Below are 19,539 nucleotides of genomic sequence, written 5' to 3'. Positions count from 1 at the left end.
TTGGTTGCCTGCACGTGTACTATTAGACTCGAAAGTTGATGGTAAGTATGAGACTTGGAGATGGCACTAGTTTGCATATAGACAGAAACGCGCACGAGTCTGCACAGCTATCTCAAAATGAACGTTTAATGTAACGTGTCGTATCGGTGACAGCAGCCTGATGTGAAATACTTACTATCGGGCCCCTACAAGTCACACTTTAACGTTACATCGCGTGACGAGGTCACAATTTCTAGAATCATGGAGGAGAGGCTCGGGAAGATTATCAGATCCATTGCTGCCACTCGCACGGACTTATCAGCGAACATGAAATATAGCACGTATGGACCAAAATGTTTATCCACCAGTAGATAAGGTCGACGAAAAGAATGTGTACCACATCACAAGCGTCAAGAGATTCGTCACGGGTTTGGCATCAGTAAGGAAACATAGCAGGTATGTGAAGTAAGCAAAAGAATGGTGTAAATGAGCAGCGCGCTGAAAGCGAGTGAGAGCTATATGACTAGAACAAACATACGAAATTGCTTGGGAACACGTGCCTACCAGCCTGTCGTCTAATCTCGTCAAGCAACTCTCCGCTCCACCACCCATCTTCTGGGGTATCAGTTACGGCAATAATATCGCCCGCTTGGAAATCAAATTCTTCGTCAATGGTTGCTGCGTAATCGTACAGTGCTTTTACTGTGAGGGTACGATTTATGTTATAAACACACCAATGTTCATTTTCAAGCCATGGAACATACCGTAAAATAGGATGGGGCGGCCATCGTCAGTATAAGCGCCTGTAGGAGGTGGTGGATGACGTGGGAGCTGTGGAGAAGGTGTGCGTGTCATGACAGGGCTTGGCGCACGGTAGGTATTCGTGTTATGACCATAATATGGTTGCTGAGGGTGTTGATGATTGATGGTACTTTGACTTGGGTGAGTCGTAATTGATGGATTCCGCGCAGGCGGACCGTAGTTGTAAGGCTGCGATGACAGCGGCGGCGGCGGCGGCTGGTAGGGAACAACAGGCTGAGAATCATATTGAGGACGTTGAGGCGGGTGATTATAGTTGCTGTAAGGTTGCGGTTGTGGAGCAGGCGCACCATAAGTTGCCACAGTACCGTAATCTACGCGAGGCTGCGGCTGCCGGCTGTCATTATTATTATACCCTGGGTATGATTGAGCGCTGGGTGGTTGCGCTTGGACGTAAGGTGGTTGTCGTGGGGGCTGATGTGCCATATGATCCACAACAACACGTCCATCTGGGCCGAGAGCAATGCCAACTGGGTTGTTGGGCGTGATTGGTCTTTGAGCCATCGACGGCGCACGAACAAGTGACCCTGTTGGAGGCTGAGGACCTAGATTTTGAGTACCAACACCAGGATAACCCCCCCTACTAGTAGGGCGTACCCCATTTGGATCTTGGGTTTGGTAATTGTTAACAGGAGGTGGCGGACCAACAAAGCTATTGGCCCTACTACGAGACCGTTGTTCTCCTGGGAACGTACGGCCATAGTTATTGAGCACTTGCTCGACTGGGAGATTCGAAGAAGGTGGAAGTGAAGGAGGCGGAGGGGCTGCAAGAACAGGTTTAGGAGGATTTGGAGAGCTCGATCGCGACGGTGCCAGAGGGTAAGGCCCAACCACGACTTCAGCTGAATTGCGGAAATCGCGATTGCCGGAGTGAGCTGAAGAGGGGGTAACAAGAGATTCAGTAGTGGCTTTGCGGGGATCTTGTCCCGAGAGTGTATCCCTGCGAACGGTGGGACGTCTTGCCAAGTTCTGGGCAGCTGCAGTGCTCAGCTCAGCCATTTGCCTGACTAATGGGTCATTTTGTTCTCCGACAGGAGGCGAAGTCCGAGGTTGGCCTCTCTGCTGTTGCGGGTCCTTGTTCGGATCAACATTCCAAGTCTGCGATCCGATAACTAACTGCGTGTTAGAGACCGTAGGGTCAACTGGATCCACATGGGACTCTCGTGTAAGCCTAAGATCTTGTGTAGACCGAAGAGCAGAGGCTGTACTATCACGCCTCTGGGTTTGGGACGCTTGAGATTGAACATCATGGAGAGGGGAGACGTGTCCGTTGACACCGTTCGTTTGAGAGCGTCCACTTTGAGATTTTTGAGTCTGACTTCTTGCGAGAGTAGATTCAGCAGGAGAGCTGCGACTTCCTGCACCAATCGCCCCTACACCTGCATGGTTTGTATCGTCGTAAGCGTCTTCGGGTTCCGGAGGTGGTGCACTACGCCCTGCCGATGACCTCTGGGATGTTCGAGCATAGGTTGCAGGACGAGTAGCAATGCGAGCAGAAGATGAGGGCACTGCATCGGAACTGGTATAGTTGACGAACGCCGGTGGTTCGGGTATCGCATTTCCCGTTGCGTAATCACGAACAAAATTCTCCATCTCCTTCTCCGGTTCCATCTGTTCCAAGGCGAGTCGCATTTTCTCGCAAGACTATATGGACCGATTGCTAAACAGTGATAGCCAATGATACGGTGAAAGACTTACCTCATCGTCTGAGACACATACTGTTGATACGGAGTTGGCATAGGCCCACATATTATCCTTCATAAACTCCATTCGCTCTTCCTCAAGATCTTGACATGTGTCACAGAAGGCCTTCCAATCCTGCTCCCATTTCTGCATAGTTTCTTGCAACACCCGAGTAAACTGAGCGTAATCATTTTCGTTCACTTGCACTGTTTGCTGGGCACGCTCGAGCTTCAGGTGAATTTTCTCGAGATCTTTGCCCTGAACCAGCGTCGATTGAGCAGTATAGGAGTTGATACGAAGGCAATCAGATTCATATTTCTCCCGAGCTTTGCTTGCGTGCTGTTCGCGTGTTTGCTTCACTTTGAACTCCTTCTCGATAGCGGCTTGATACGTCTTCTTGTGGTGTTGTTGCCTTGCGGAGAAAGCCGCGGCCTGACCCTCGAGATCATTCCGTATTTGCTGCGAAAGCTGCAGGTGAAACCCAGCTTGCTTATCGGTTTCCAAACGCAACGTATCCACGGAGTTCCGTAGTTCCCTGCGAGTTGCGATCAGTAATGAAACCCAGGCGTAAGCCACACGTCAAGATGCAAAGTTGCGCCACCACGCAGCTGAACGCTGTGTATTCGACCCGAGTAATGAGACGGGAAATACATATCCCTAAGTGCTTTGTGGAACAACGTGTAGTTCTGCAACTTGCAGAGCCACACCTATGTCATCCCGCCCGACCGACAAGAGCGGCCCGCAGGCGAAAGTCAGGGTTCAAAGAATTTGAGGAACTCACCCTATTTCATCCTTGCCGATTGACATTTTGGCCAACTTCGCAAGCCGTTTTGCATAATCTTCCTCGATCGCAGATCTGCAGACAAGTGTAAAGGTCAATTAGAAAAACATACGAAAGTCAAGTTACCTCTCCTTCCAGAAATTTCTCAACTCCTCCATTGTCCTTGCTGCTCCGCGCATTCGAGCAAACAATACATTTACACCTCCATCGTCAACACCCCAAAAAGAGTTGCAGAAATCCAAAGAGCGAATGTTGGCATCGGGTGATGTGGTCCGTGCATATTTGGCCAAAGATGTTGTCGATGACTGCCTCCTGGCAGACATAATTCGTGATTTATGGCGAAAATGACAATCAGGAGAAGTGCAACAATTAAATTTGAAGTACGGAATGTCGTCGTTTCAAAGCAAACTGAGTCGTCCGTTAGTTTGTTCTTGAGAGTGCGTATACACGCCTCAATTGCCAGTGGCGGTGCCATTCGGTGCGTGAACTGCCACGCGAATTTGATAATTCAAATCGTGGCTATAGCGCTCATAAAGGCAGTACGCTCTAGCTCTAGAATTTCGTTCAAAGGACATTGAAGGCCATCAAAGCTGTTTCAATAGCGCCATTAACACTTCAAGATGAATCAAAGGCTTTGTTGCGCTTAAAACACAGCTACCTCTGAAACCTGATTAGGATGCGTTGCAAGCCACCGGAAGACAGTTTTAGAGGCGCACAGCAAGAGGAATTTAGTCAGGTGCAGTGGAAATGTAGCAAGAATGGGAGAATGGAAGAGCAGGTTTCTAAATTTTATGTTCATACTCCCTCAGCGGATACGGCAGCGGTGGCGGAAGGGGGGGCATGACCAACTGGTAACTATCCATCGAATTCATCAGTATCAGACTAAATAATTTCTGCTGTGTAGATGACACATATCGGAACGAAGGTTGAGCCTGTCCTTGCCGGTGATTCCTTCTTGGATCTCGGGTCACCTTCCTAAATGTGCAAGACTCTCAGATAACAGGTTAGTAGTTACTTTTCGGCTGTTAGCACTACATCAGCTTAGTTTCTGTTTTAAGAGCGATACACGAACAGGAGTGTTTATGCGTGTGGTATTTGGCTGCAAATTCTGCTGCTGATATCTCAGACTGTAAATCCACGCAACCTTCTTTCATCTAGAACAATGATGAAACACGCTTTTAAAGTTTCGTTGCCAGTGAATAATTCTGACGTCGTAATACACCATGGGTGTATCATGACGCCAGTGCCGTTCACCGGGAGGATACATCACATTGATTTTGACCTGAAACCAACCAAACATTTTATCCATTTGCATTGGTCTCAGGGAGCCATACGCTCTTCCCATCAATCTGCAGAATCTCGGAACGAATATTCTCGCATTCTACGGTATGTAAGTGAAGTAACATCCATGGGTATATAATCTGCACCATCGACAATGATTATTTTTGACCTACTAATAAGAAAACAACACACTAAACGCCCGCTCTGCGACATCTATTCGTAGACGGTCATGGACGAGATCTGGAAGTAGGCGTTTGTGAATGCGCTAGGGTTGTCTGAAAAGGGTTCGCAGTTATACTGGTCAGTTGCACAGGAATACTTACTGTTGACATAAGTCACGCAGTCTAACGGACATCCAGAAGCATTGTAGATAGCCGGGTTGCCGGCCCAGTCGCCGCCTGCGCGGGGCATGAGCATGCAAGACCACTAGAAAACAATCCAAGACTCACAAAACGTCAGATCAATGATAATGTTGTTGGCTCCAAAGTGAGACCGGATGTCACACTCAGTGCTGTTACGAAAGTTGGCGGCAGGAATGCCCTGGGAGTCAAATCATGTGTAAGCATAATTCAAAAAAGATGCGAAAACTATTACCCAGTGTTCAGTATCGATGATCCATGCACCGGTACGAACGTCGAGGGGAACACATGGGTCATCTCTCTCCCAGAACCAAACCTTGATATAGTGAAGTGTGCGTTCCATGGCATACCTGCAGATGAACTTGTAAGCCGCAAGAGCACTGAAAGTAAGTTTCTGGGCCCGTAACGCACCATCCTCCGCCAATGCGGTTGAATCCTGGACCAAAACTGTTGTTGTCTCGAGTGTGCTGTACACCACACCCAACATTGTAAGCGACTATTGCATTTTAGTACGAGATCGGAATCAGCTGTGGCGACATCACCTGAAGCATCACAGTTGGTTGTTAGAAAGGTTCTAAACAGTGAACATTTTAGCCGGACGAATTTCAATGCAGTGACGGATCAAGATCATCAAACATACCCTGTTTGGTGAGTGTGATTTGACATGGAGCAATCTGTGTTATGTTGAAAAATAGCACAGTTACAAGTGTTATAGTGAACGAACTGTGGCTAGTGTGAAGCGTCGACTGGTTAGGCACCACATTGTTTGCGCCCTCGAGGATATCGATTTCACCCTGGTGAAGGGATGTACGTCAAGATGGTAGAGTTATCACACAAGGAAAAGGAACAAACACTGGCAGGCCAATCGGACTCTTTGGTTTCCCAGATAGCCTGTTATCTGTTAATATAAACTTGCGTCATCGGAACGGCCTACTTACGGGCCATGTTCTATTTCAAGATATGTAAGCGATAGGACCCTCGAACAAATTAAATAAGCTCACCCGCATCCTTCGGGCATGTGCTGTATGTCAAAACTATTAATGACAATGCGTCAGTTAGTGAGACTCATCCACGAGGAACCACTTACACAACAACATGCTCATGGTACCAACGATTGGACCGAATCCTGACCGAATTTCGACCCGTGTCATTGACGCCCAAAACCGTAGTGTCATCCGCGCGCAAGATGAAGGTGTCACTCGTGGCATAAGTCAAGTTGAGGCTTTCTGCCGTTGTTCGGTTGACATACGTCCTGTCATTCAATTAAAAATGAACGAATTACATGCATGGCGATAGGACATACACACGCCCGTGGGTGGGGTCAGTGATGTTCTCGAAATTGAAGGAGTCATAGAAGCCTTCACCACGAACACACTCGTTCAGAGTGTAGATCTTACCTCCCACAGCAAATCCCACAAGCGAAGCAAGGACAATGGTCCTACTGCTGATAGCCTTCATTGCAAGTGGGCTGATGGTGCAAGCAGAGAGGGCGGGAGGACAAACCTGTTTCACTTGATGTGTAATAAATCCAAGTCTACCCTGCTCCCGATGGGCCCGTTGGCTCCCAGTGACGAGTAGGAAAATATTAGTCCCACGAGCAACGAAAACGTGGCCGCATCTCCGAGAGTGACCCCGAGATTGAACTCTAGTAGTACTGGTTAATGTATGTATCGTAACTCGTTTGAAATCCGATTGGACGAGTGGCAGGACTAGCGCGCAAAGAATATTGAGATGACGCTCCCGCCCAACGTCAGACCGCGTTGTGCGAATGGGATGGTCAATGTCGACTTGACCTTACGGCCGTCCTCTCGTACATTACTTACGTGGACCCTGAACCTTTCCTGATTTAGTCGTCAAACCTTGCGTCTACCACTCTACCGTGACTATGTCACTATCCTTCCTTGCAATTGCTGTTAGAGCCCAATTTAACTACTCAAAGCTTTTCATGTTTATTGCGAAATCTACTTTTCACAGAGTATCCTCGTCCTAATCCTATTCCTAGTAAACCATTCTATGTAGTATTGCTCAATAATTTTTAAATCTTTCCCCAAATCAATGATTCAAAAGTATCATGAATAAATGTTTAGGAAAATTACTACTCCTACATGGGAATGTTCAGGTAGCTAACCTGGGCTGGGACGAGGATACTCTGCGATAAGGTGTAGAATGTCTCCCATGCGAAGGTTTAACCGACACGGTAGCGGCTAAATCAGGAAAGGTTCAGGGTCTGCGTAAGTAGTTTACGAGAGGACGGTCGTAAGGTCAAGTCGACATTGACAACGACAGTTTAGAATTGAACATCCCTAATGGGATGCACATAATTCTGTATTATTTATGTAAGAATTGAGCTTCAACATACTAGCTCATGACGTCATTTACATAATGAACATGTCGTGAATTGAACACTTTGTCCCATGTGGTTCCAGTGCACATATGCGATTGCTGCCGCATCTGCATTACCCTGGGTATCCCGATTCATCCAGATCCACTGGAAATTTTGATTCCAGTACGAAAACGACAATCCTTGATCAAGCCAGGGGTCAAGAAGCATGATGCAGCAACTGCCAGTAGCAGTCTCCAGGAGCTAACGCAACATAAGATTTGCATATAGCTGCTAGCAGGCTACCATTGCCACCGCAGATCGTGATCTGAACGGCAAAACAACCGATGCGAGCCGAGCCCATACATCCTGGTATCGCTTTTTGCTGGCAGGTCTTGAGCGTGCCAAAAACACCTGCCAGCATGAAAATATTAGTCTAATATTCACTAAACTTTGAACCGGGCGCAGACTCACACGAGCATTCCGGAGACTGCAGGGCGAACCCTAACCCAGGGCGGCAGATGTGCATCTAGCGACAGGACTGCGGCATGGAGACCCGTACCAAGCATTCCGCTACAATGTAGTAGCAGGCACTGGTGAGAGATGGAATGGATTGGGGGATGTCTACAGTCCACGTTGGGAGCTAGGCACTACTCAAGTCAGCACACGCGGGTGAACCGTGATTCCATCCTATACTCTGTGGATGGAATTTCACTAGTTGATGGTGTCAGTGTTGCTGCATGTGAGATGCATATGTTTTGATCGACTAAACGTTACTCCGCGTTAGATATGATTGAGAGTGTTACAGTCGAGTAGGATTCCGGGAGTGTGCATTCTGAGTCACATCTCAGACATGACCCACAGTGTGTAAATGGCTGAGTATTAGGTGCTGCAGCGCTGAACAAGTGATCGATCTAAAGTGATAGCATGCAACACAGGCAGAAAGCAGGGAACGCAAGGGTATCGAGAGAGAGATATCATCCCACTCTATCCGTAAAATCCCTTGAAAAAATGGATCGCGTTGGATCCTGTTGAACACGATCATCTTTGAGCATCCTATGCAAAGGAATCAACCCATGAGCAATATTTCGCCAAAAAAAAAAAAGACCTCACCGTGCATCAACTCGCGCATCTTCGCCTTCAACTCCAATCACTGCCTGCGGCGTCTTGGCATCAATGACCTATGAGTAGTGTCATGAGATCTCGGTCGCAAGAACGCGTCGTCGCTTACATAGTGATTGTCGCAGTGCGGGCAAAACTCATCGCTCTCCTCGTAGTTTGACATGTCTTTCCTAAAGGCCTTCTTGCACTTCTTGCACATGAACACCATCTCAGCTGTCTTCCTTAACATATGATCTTCCGACTCCGCGTGACACTCGGCGCAATCAAACCATCGCTTGCAGCATGGAGCCCGTATCGAAACTTGAGCGTTGAATATGTGTTTGCTGAAATTGAGAAAATGAATGCCGCATTGAGATGGATGGAAGACGGTACGCTACCGACCACATCACGATGAACAAGCACAAATCGTTGTGATAGCATTCAGTTTCAGTTGAATAGTTCTGACAACACTAGTACTTTTCCCACGCTATTACCTCAGTGTCGAAAGGTTGTGGCGGTTATGGAAAGGTTCAGCCGCACACGAGTACGATCGAAGGACTAGAACGCTCCAGACTCGGCTAACGTCAGTAGCCGAGGACCGTATGTTCAAGCGTATGTTTATTTTCTTGTTATTTGTTATTCTATTTTATCACGGACTCCGTACACTACCTAGTATATAATATCGTGTTTGTAGGAAGTCCCCAGATTTCTTTCAATCACAACTAGGCTTGTATCTGGTTAACATTGCAAAGGAACTCTTCAGTTATCGTTGTGCCATCATCTAAAGTTCGAAAGGACTTCTACCTGCCATCACAAAGGTGGCTCTAAAGTCTGAACAGCAACTTTTTTTGTTTTATTTTACTTCTTCTCTATCCTTTTGTCATCTTCTCTTCTTTTGACTCTGTGTTGGTCTTACAAACCAACATACTCTTTACTCTAAAGACGCCATTGAGCCTTGCTCCGAAATTTTTCGAGATCATGTCTTCCACCAAAGACGCTAAGACTCCCGACTCCCTCCCCGAACTGAGTTGTTTCGACATGCTCAATATTTTGAGATTGAGGTTCTATGTTGAGCGTGAGAACTTGTGGTCCTGTGTGACCATGGCTATGAAGGATGAGGCTGGCTGCCTCAACTGGATTACGCTGCAAGTCGCTGAACATCAAAAGTATGTTTCAGTTGCCACTTCTATTATTCTCCACGGAGTTGACCACCCTTCGCTTATTCCTATGGTGAAGCGAACACTTTTTGTATATCTCCTTGAAGTACTGTCTGGTGAAGATTCATCTTCATTCCTGAAGCTACAAAGTGGAAGGGTCCTTGATCAGAGGGCACAACAGGAAAAGGGGTGCCTTGCAATAAAATTGGTTCTGGAAGCAGGTAGCACACCTAAGGTTGCTGTGGCAGCTCTTCTGGTTGAAAGTCCCCCTTGCCCGTCAACACCACACTCTGTGTGCAGTACCCAGGTAACCACTAGCTCTGGGAAGTCGCTTACCGGCGACAAACTGTTAGCATTTCAAGCTTTAGTTGCTCGAAGGCCTGAGTTTGGGACGATGCGTCGTTCTGAAATTGATGAGGCTCAGAAAGTTTACAATCGCGAGACTTGCTGCTGTGGCTTCCACTTCGGGCAAGACAATCTGCCCATGAGTATCTCGACCAATAACCATTTGGCTGGTAGGAATTCACACGATTTCTTATCTGGTACTTGGTTCAATGAACCTAGGAAGAGTGGCCACTATACCATTAACAGTTTGATACTGTAGAAAATTGAGAATTTCAACCACAGAGATGCTGACCCACTGAAGATGAGAAATCTAAACTGTGGGGAAAGTTGGTGCTAAGCTAAGCAAACACAGATAGACCCGGGCGCGAGTGAAATCGTTGTCCCAAGGGCAGCTAATTGAGTAAAGGAAACCTCTCTTTGTAAAAAGAGGGACATCAAACAACTAATGAAGTACTAGGGCTAAGTAACGCGCAAAGTGGAAACAATGCAATGTACAAAAGGTGAACACGCAAGTGCGAAAGGCAAAGGTTGAGGTGTGTGATGCGAAGGTAACACGCGCGAGCAAGAGAAGCAGGGGAAAGATGAGGCAAGACGAGTGTTAACACCCCAACTAAGGTTGGCTGATGCTAAGACGGAGACTGAGAACTGAAGCGCGCGACTTTAGACAGTCAATGTAACGAGCTGAACAGACTAAAAATAGTATGCAATGTATGTAACAGGGTCTCAGTTACACGTGAAGTGCAGAGCTGAGTATTAGCGATGGAAACTAATTAATCAAAAAGGGAATATGATGGGAAAACGCACCAATGAACATCTAAGGACATGGGATGGATGGACGGACGAGTGCATGGACATTGCAAGTGTGGATGTGCAAAGTGCGTGAACCTGCAAGGGCGCGCGTGGAACCTGTGAAATAAAATATAAGTGCGCTAATGCGCCAGACATATCCTATGGATTAGAGCTGGAGTTTGTAGGGAAAGTGGGAGAATTCAGAGGGAAGTGCCTGTGGAGATGCGAGGCTCTACACCGCTAGTCAAACACAACGTCAGCTAAGATAACATATTTCAGGGGCATTCAATATGCAGTAAATCCACTTTGTTGGTTGTGTAAAGATGTAAGTCCCTGGAACTCAAATTCGACAGTCATCTTTCTGAATGGATCCTGATACAAAATGGAATCAGCCAAGGAGACCCACTCTCCATCATTCTATATATCATCTATGACTCTGACCTTGTTGATATAGCTGTTGGTCATGGTAAGAATGAAAAGACACTCGCATTTGTTGACAACACTGCATTCATTGCCATAGGGTTATCCTTCCATGAGACTCACACCACCCTCAAACACATGTTAGAATGACCAGGTGGTGGATATGAATGGGCCGCAGTTCATAACTCCAAGTTTGCTTTAGTAGATTTCTCCCTCAACTCAGAAAAGGAACACCCTCCCCTTATAACCAAAGGCACCACGATCACCCCAACAACATCGCTCGCTTCCTAGGCATCATTCTAGATCAGGAACTCCATTGGAAGGATCACATTGCATACACATTGGCAAAGAGAACTGCTTACGTGTTTCAGCTGTGTTGTCTCTCATCCACTTCATCAGGAATACCACTATCACTAATGAGACAGCTATATCTAGCAGTAGCCCTCCCAAAAATGCTGTATGTGGTCAGTCTTTGGTGCTATCTGCTATTTGTAGGAGATGGTGACACCTCACAGCATGGATCAATGGGTGTCGTTAAGTGGTTAGGGAGAGTCCAACACCTCGTAGCCCTGAGTATCACCAGAGCCATGCACACGATGGCATTGGACATGTTGGAAGCTCATGCAAAACTGCTCCCCCTTGACCACAGGATTCAAAACCTATGTTACCAAACCACCATACACTTAGTGGCACCCCCCCCCCCCCCCCCCCCCCCCCTGCCACCCACTGTCACAGATCCTCCCTTCATCATCTTTACTATGCCACCAAACTTGACATGAATTCCATAGAAATCATTACACACAACAGGCACCCTCCAAGCTCTCAGACCCCTTATTGCACCGCTATTGCCAGCTCAAGAGAACTTGCCATTCAGGACCATGATGAGAATAGGGACAAAATTAAGATCTATAGTGACGGCTCCGGCATTGACAACAAGGTGGGAGCAGCGGCCATTCTCATTCATAATGGCTGCCCACAGCTGAAGATTCTGCAATATCACCTGGGCTCCAAGGATGAACACACTGTTTACGAGACAGAAGCTGTCAGTCTCACTCTGGTCGCTCAATTACTCTCATCAGAAGACGACATCATATATCCTGTTTCTATCTTCATCGACAATCAGGCTACCATTAAATCTGGTGACATTTCCTCAACTAAGCCAGGTCACTATTTGATAGATCACTTTCGCAGCCTAATAGCTGACCTTAAGAAATCTAGTTGAGACCACCACTTCAAGGTTACCGTAAGATGGATCTTGGAGCATGATGGTGTGGAGGGGAATGAGATAGCAGATCGAGAGGCCAAACGAGCTGCAGAATCACCTAGGGAATCCAGCCCTAAGTGACACCTACCACCATACCTATGCAAAGTAGTTCTCCCCTGCAGTATTTCTGCTGAAGGTTCAACAATTCAGATGGTTAGTCTGAATAATGTTGGGTCTTGCTGCCTAGCTACATTGTCTAGAAGACAGTGTTCGACCCTAAAAGGTTTCTGTACTAAGCTCTAAGCTCAGAGAGAGAGGAAACTACAAAGACTCAAACTCAAGGTGCTGGAAACTGGTGAAGAGGTAACTTCCTTATGTAAGCTACAAAATAGCAAACATAAGGTAAAGACAGTATCTACAAGCCTAGTCAGGAATGAGCCTCTGTCGCCGCACCTATTCTCTATCATATTTATTGTCCAACCCTAAAGCAAGTACACCACTCATTCATTATGTCAACAGCACAGGACATTTGGGCTCAACCTTTGGTGATGTTTCCCCCCAAATCCACAATGACAGACAATAATTGCCTAAATACCTTATTACAGACAATCCTCATGTTAATCAATCAAGCAATAGAGGCGCAGGACGCCAACTCAAAAATCATCGCTCGAAGACGACAGGAACTGCATTACTCCAGCAGATCAGTCAATGGCCTCAACAGGCCATTATTTGAGTGGAGAAAAGTTCTTCTGGCTGGAAAACAGGACCCTCTAGCTCCCTAGCTGCAGATCAACACACAGCTAGACCTCCCGTATTCCTTACCTTATTTTACTTAAATCTCTGTGCTGCATCTTTCCCTTCGTACACAGTGTCACACCCAAGTACTTTTTTTTTTTAAAAAAATCCAATTTATTGTCCTTTGGGGTTGTAGACCCTATGTTGGACATAGCCCTATACTCAGGGGGCTTACTCCTGTTATCTAACATATGTAATTATAGTAATCTGTGCTTTTGGTGAGTGGATGTATGCGTACTCTGTCAGCTTGTTGTCAGGCAAAGGCTGACGCCGATTTCATACAAGGGGAATGATGATGATGTAGTTTGTGAGCTACTTTGGAGATTGAAGGCGGGTGTGGTGATTTTCTTGTCATTGTCGCATTTTGATGCTTGTACCCGACTATTGATATCTCTTCTGCTTCTCTTCCTCTACTAGGTGACCCGCACCTATATTCCCTTCTGTCTTGGAGTTATTGGTTTTGTTTTGAGTATGTGTTCCTGTTACATTATTTTACATGCTTGAGTCATGTACATTTAGTCAGTCTGAATCTCGCCGAATGTGGACTTAAATCTTCCCGTGCTGTTGACGTATCACATGAATGGACTTTGGCTTTTTCGGATGTGAGCAGGTAGGTGAGGGAGCTGGCTTTGCGTTGTTGAGAAAGTGGCATTCTCTAGTGTATTGGTGACAGTCGAATAGGAAATGTGGTACGGTTTCTATTGTTTGCGGGCAGTGTGGACAATATGGTGAGTCACTTTTTCCTATGCGGTGTAGATGCTGGTTGAGGGGGGAGTGGTTGGTTTGGAGCTGAGTGATTATGCTGGTCTGGCATCTTGGGAGGGTAGCGACAAGCTTTATGAACTTGTTGGATGGTGTGCTGGGATCTATGGCTGATAGGTGTGTGTATCTGGGTGAGCTTTTCCAAATATCGGCCCACTTGTTGTTCAGATCTGATTGGTACCATTGCTTTAGCACTGATATGCTGTCTGGGAGCTTTCCATCTTGAAGGAATAGTGGTAGACGTCTTCTCAGGCTCATTTTCTCCTCTCCTTCCACTGCTTCCTTCACTGCTGTGTCAGCTAACTCATTCCCTGCTACTCCCTTGTGTCCTGGGATCCATCTTACTGTGAGGTCAAAGTTGAGGCCTCTGTCGTCTCTTCTCTTAGCAAGCTGCACTGTGAGTCTGCAGAAGTGATCTACTAAATAGCTGCCTGAGTTCATATACCGGCTCTCACTGGATTGTATGGCTGCTTGATTGTCCACGAAGATTGATGCTGGGTAGGTCATGTTTCTTTCTGTAGCGATTAGTTTTGCTGCTAGTGATAGGCTGACTACTTCTGCTTCATAGACTGTGTGTTTCCGGTCCATTCCGAGGTAGTACTTCAATGTTCTGGGTACTTGTCCTTCTCTTATTAGAACTGCCACTGCGCCTATTCCTCCGTTGTGTCCCGAACCGTCTGTGAATATTTGCACTTTGTCTTTGAGCTTTCGTTGTTCCTTGATGGTGTCCTTTACCTTCCTTGTGATGTGTGTGTGGTGGGCATTCGGGTTCCTTTTGTTGGATCTGTTGGCGGGATCAAACATTTCGACATCCTTGGAGAAGATTTGGTAAGTGTCTAACAGGTTATGGAGAGATGAGCAGTGACAGGCTATGTTGCGATGCCTGGTGATGTGCTGCAGGTGATCGTATAGCGGGTGACGTTGTAGGAGGGTGGCTAAGTGTAGTGCTGCACGGTGGCATATCTTTTGGAGGAGGAGGGGAAGTGGGATTAGGTTAGCGTAGTTGTCCAGGTTGTCCATGGCCATTGTTCTCATGGCTCCGGTGATACTTAACGCTGCAATTCTTTGGACTTTAGCTAATCGCTTAGCTATTCCCATTGATCCTCTTTGTTCCGCTATGAGGTCATTTCGGTAGATAGGTCTGAACCACAGATTCGCTCCGTAGGTGAACTTCAGTACTGCTACAGTTAGATACAATTGATGCATGAGTTTTGCCGATATTCCGTTTGCTGGCCTTGAGAGTCTTCGTAGTTGGAGGATGTATTCCGTTCCTTTAGCTATTGCGTGCCCTGTGTGATATTTCCATGTTAGTTCTTGGTCAACTAATAAGCCTAAGAAACAATGGTGCTCAGTGGGATGTATGGTGGTGTTTTGAATGACGAGAGGTGGTCGATTGCGAGTTTTGCTGTGAGTGAAGTCGATGAGCACAAATTTGTTGACTTTGAATCTTGAGTTATGCTTTCTAGACCAGTCGAGTGCTCCATTTGGTCTTTCCATCATGTCTTTGAGCGTGTCATGGGTGTCTTCAAAGGTGGGCACCCAAGTACTTGTATCATCCACAACATATGTCCAGGACCAACTTATCACAAACCGCACGGTAATGGTCCTGCAGTGTCTTAATAACCGAGGGTCTTATATAAAGTCGTGTAAATGTAATGACACCACAATTACACTTTGGATAAGACTTCTTGCCAGTCCTCGATTAACACCGTCTACGACTTTGTTGGACACAGAGGAATAGGTACCGACGTCATCGACGTCGGACAAGGTACGAGCGCAATTGATGCATTCGGCCGACGTTCTCGTTCTCCTCTATCTCCCATATGTCAGAAAATTTATTCCTAACTCACCCGTTCATACTATATACAAGGCATATTACAGTAGTTGCATCTCAGTCTCTTACCAAGATACTGAGATGTGAGTAGATCCATTTTCCCTCCTTCCGTACTGAGCTGATAGTCAAGTAGAATATATTAATGTCTAGGTACTTACTACACCATACGAGTCTCTTACCAAGATACTGAGATAATATATTAACGTCTAGCTCCTACCGTCCTGCGTGCTCACCTCTACTCGCTAGAGACTTTTCGTATTTCATGGTAAATAATGTGTGAGTTCTTGGGAGGCTCACTAAACTAATCTTTTGTAAAGATCAACCTAGCTGGAGCTTTAATTTTCTTTATTGAAACTCAAATCTCTTGTCTAGGAATAAGCTTCTAGACATGTAATTCAGTTTCTGGGACATATTTGCCTAGGAAATCTCCTTCTAGGCTTTGGACTTGGTTACTGGAACTAGTGAGACGTGGTCTCAAATATACAAAATATGACCAAGATCACTTGGTCTATGGGCACTTGACTGTGAGATAACGGTCTCAACTATATATTATATGTTCAAGATTGCTTGAACAAATGGGACTGGAACTTGACCAAGATCACTTGGTCTATGGGACAACTAGTGAGACGTGGTCTCAACAATATGATAGATGACTAAGATCGCTTAGTCAAAGGGCACAGAGCAATGAGACAAAGGGGTCTCAAAGATAATATATGTGACCGAGAACACTTGGTCTATAGCACTAGATAAGTTTCTAAGGTAAGATACTTATAATCTCAAGGGAATTCTTTTCCCTGCACTTGTTCTCACTTCAAAGGGACTAACTTTGCAAGTGAAATATCTGATAGGCAGATAGCTACAAATGGGAAATCATATTATTTTGGTGGAGAATTGGCTCTCCTTATATACATTTAGCATGGGAAAGTAACCTAGGTTCACAAACAACAAAAAATAAGGAGGACCAATCAAAATATTGGGTCAAACCCTAATAAAAGAATAAAATAGGGAGCTATGACATCATTGTGGAGCAAAAGATTCCAGAACTTTCCATGAATGAGTCAGAGTGAGTCATTTTGGAGTAGAATAATCTACAGCTTGATGACATAATATCTTTCACCAGAATACCTGCAGGAGTATCTGTGGAGCCTTATGACATCATACCCTGTACAGTTGTGGACAGGCGAAGTCCGCAAATTTACAGACCGAATTTTCTGGGACGCACAACTTAACGGAAAGTGTTAGAAGCAGTGTTTTCATAGACTAATGGACATCTAGAATACATTTGAACGAGCCAATTTCTCATGGCTGCCATTTTGACATTTCCAGTGTCCAAAATTTGGCGTGCCCCCTAAAAATTCGCTAAAAATATGGAAAAATGTGCAATCGATTGCTTTCGCTGAGTTGTCTTTGAATCGATAATCAGAAAAACATGAGTCCGTCAAAAAATGGCATGGGAAAAAACCTGTACAATTGACAATTGAACTCATCATGGCTCGCGGCCGTCCCAGAAAAAAAGCACGAAACATCACCGGTCTTCGACATCAAGTATCGCAAAGTGTTTCTCCTGCATCTGCATTGGGTTCGGCGGGCTCGACTCGAGAATCAAGTCCTTGTCAAACGGAATCAGGCTGGCAGTCTGATTTGGAGGATGAGACACTTACAGTGGCTTTCGATGGATTAAAGATCAACTTCGAGCAAGAATATGAATATGTTGACCGTGGATCAACAGACTCGGATGAATCGGACATTGATGAAGAGGTTGAACTGGATGTGTTGAATGACGAAGAATTTGGGAAGAAGCTTGCAGAGATGGCAGCAACAGAAGATGGGAAGGATCCTGACTGGATTCCTGAAAGGCTGCAAAGGAAGATGCAAAAAGCTGCAGCGAAGCGCAAGCATGAGTGCAAAAGCAACAAAAAATACCATACACCTCACCTCCCTGAAGCACGACCTGCAACCTATGCTAAGGGCCCCGATGTCATGAGCAAGTCCAAGCGGACACAGCAACGCTATCAGAAAAGTTGGAGGGGCCAAACATTGCTCAGTTCATTCGGATTTCAGCAAACGCGAGGCTCCATTGCTCCTGGTGCACTCTCTGACTCATCAGATGCACCAGTTAGTGAACCAGCAGAGCTGGCATTCAAGTCAAGCCCTTTGATAATCCTGCCTCATGCATGAAGTGTTTCGATGATGTCAGATCCAAGTTTTGTCGATGATCGAGACGCTGCCAGTGATTCGGACGAGACCAATGCTGTGCATGACAACACGACAAATGAAAATGACAATCCGGAAGATATCTCAGGCGAGGGTGATGCAGAGGAGTGGGAACAAGAGCTCGACAGCACAGTTGCATCCAATACCGAAATTCGTGACTGGAAAACACTTCGCAATCAAATCCAGAATGATCTTCGAGCTGGGCAGAAAGCTTTACCCCTTTCTCGTATCAATCAGCTTCTTATTCTATCCAACTTCGCTACTCTTCGTCTCAAAGGTGCCTCCCGCATTGGTGCCAGTTTAGAGATTGCTCGTCAGTGGCATGACGGGAATGGCAACTGGTTTGCACGTCGAGTCCGTGCACTGGCCCGTCACTACCAAATATTCGAACAGCTCCCTGTTGAAAGGCAAGGTGGTAGCAAGAATGCTCGGTCCTTCTTGCATGACGAATCAGTGCAGAATCGTGCACGAACGTGGCTATCAAATTTGCCAACAGGAACTGTAACACCACAAGCTCTGCAAAGTGCAGTAACGACAACAATCTTTCCTGAACTGGGTATTGTTCCCAAGAACCCGATTAGCGAACGCACAGCTCGACAGTGGTTGATAAAGCTTGGGTGGCGGAAAACTATGATAAGGAAAGGAGTTTACATGGATGGTCACGAGCGAGAAGATGTTGTGAAGTATCGACAGGAGGTTTACCTGCCAGCAATGGCAAAGTTTGAGGCACGGATGGTTCGATTTGAAGGACCAGAGTTGACGAGAATTGATCCAATACTAAATCAAGGAGAACGTCAGATCAAGCCATACTGGCATGATGAATGTTGTTTTCACGCCAACGACAATGCTCGAAATGCTTGGTGAGCCTTCTGTGATGGTCATGGTGATACTGCAGCTTATTTTTCTCGTACAAGGTTAAAGCCCGACAAGCAACCTCTACGCAAGAAGGGACGTGGACGTCTGATTCACGTGTCTGATTTCATCAATGAGGAACATGGTCGGCTCATCTTGCAAGATTCTGACAGCACAATCCTAAAAGATGCCCGAAAAATCATTCATCCTGGTGCCAACGGTGACCCTTGGTGGACACACAAAAACCTGCTCGAACAGATAAAATCAGCAATTGAAATCCACGAGGAAGTCAGCAGCCCAGGTTGCCAAGCTCTCTTCATTTTCGATAACTCATCAGCCCACGCATCTCTTCCTCCCGATGCTCTCAAAGCATTCAACATGAACAAGTTTGATGGTGGCAAGCAGCGTCGGCAGCGCGACACAGTCATCCCTCTAAATAATCCTGATATCTCGAAGCGCGGACTCGTGCAAAAGATGACTAATGCAAAAGATGAACCAAAGGGCCTGAAAACTGTTCTCGAGGAGCGTGGATTTAATGTCCAAGGCTTGCGTGCGAAGTGCTCTCCTGTTTGTCCAATCGATAACAAAAGTTGCTGTATGGCACGACTCCTCAGTCAACAAGATGATTTCTCGTGTCAGACATCGATGCTCGAGGAGTTGATTAGAAGCAAGGGTCACGAGTGTATTTTTCTGCCAAAATTTCACTGTGAACTGAATCCGATCAAGATGGTAAGTGGTCCGTATATCCGAAGTTAACTCATAGCCTTAACTGTTGAGGCAGTACTGGGGCTGGTGCAAATACCGTTACCGCGAGGCATCAAAACCGAGCTTTGCAACAGCCAAG

The 19,539-nt window shown here is 46.1% G+C and overlaps 4 protein-coding genes across 4 annotated transcripts; 1 reads left to right on the top strand and 3 right to left on the bottom strand.

Moving 5' to 3' along the window:
- Positions 1 to 171: 171 nt before the first annotated feature.
- On the bottom strand, positions 172 to 3,728 carry EDB93DRAFT_1158144 (uncharacterized protein). The gene is made up of 5 exons (XM_041449950.1): positions 3,389 to 3,728; positions 3,263 to 3,337; positions 2,497 to 3,016; positions 744 to 2,442; positions 172 to 681 (listed from the first exon to the last, which is right to left on the bottom strand). The coding sequence occupies exons 1-5, from the start codon at positions 3,583 to 3,585 to the stop codon at positions 503 to 505; spliced, it is 2,670 nt and encodes an 889-aa protein (XP_041305743.1). The 5' UTR covers positions 3,586 to 3,728; the 3' UTR covers positions 172 to 502.
- A 1,028-nt stretch (positions 3,729 to 4,756) lies between these two features.
- EDB93DRAFT_1088849 (glycoside hydrolase family 16 protein) lies at positions 4,757 to 6,360 on the bottom strand (the record flags this gene model as incomplete). Its single annotated transcript, XM_041446170.1, has 13 exons — positions 4,757 to 4,818; positions 4,867 to 4,941; positions 4,993 to 5,083; positions 5,138 to 5,252; positions 5,314 to 5,398; positions 5,445 to 5,476; positions 5,543 to 5,576; positions 5,627 to 5,696; positions 5,755 to 5,793; positions 5,841 to 5,850; positions 5,904 to 5,936; positions 5,990 to 6,154; positions 6,206 to 6,360. 13 exons carry the CDS (start codon positions 6,358 to 6,360, stop codon positions 4,757 to 4,759), a joined length of 966 nt encoding a protein of 321 aa, XP_041305742.1.
- A 1,839-nt stretch (positions 6,361 to 8,199) lies between these two features.
- Positions 8,200 to 9,272, bottom strand: EDB93DRAFT_1241601 (uncharacterized protein; the record flags this gene model as incomplete). The annotated part of the gene is made up of 4 exons (XM_041451896.1): positions 8,200 to 8,278; positions 8,336 to 8,403; positions 8,454 to 8,667; positions 9,268 to 9,272. The coding sequence occupies 4 exons, from the start codon at positions 9,270 to 9,272 to the stop codon at positions 8,200 to 8,202; spliced, it is 366 nt and encodes a 121-aa protein (XP_041305741.1).
- A 29-nt stretch (positions 9,273 to 9,301) lies between these two features.
- EDB93DRAFT_1252317 (uncharacterized protein) lies at positions 9,302 to 10,084 on the top strand (the record flags this gene model as incomplete). The annotated part of the gene is made up of 1 exon (XM_041453274.1): positions 9,302 to 10,084. The coding sequence occupies one exon, from the start codon at positions 9,302 to 9,304 to the stop codon at positions 10,082 to 10,084; it is 783 nt and encodes a 260-aa protein (XP_041305740.1).
- Between the last annotated feature and the right edge of the window lie 9,455 nt (positions 10,085 to 19,539).

This window comes from Suillus bovinus (genome assembly GCF_016758785.1).
Source record: "Suillus bovinus strain UH-Sbo-P2 chromosome Unknown EDB93scaffold_45, whole genome shotgun sequence".
Classification (NCBI taxonomy): domain Eukaryota; kingdom Fungi; phylum Basidiomycota; class Agaricomycetes; order Boletales; family Suillaceae; genus Suillus; species Suillus bovinus.
Note: the sequence above shows the minus strand (reverse complement) of the source record. Positions and strands in the feature narration are given on the sequence as shown.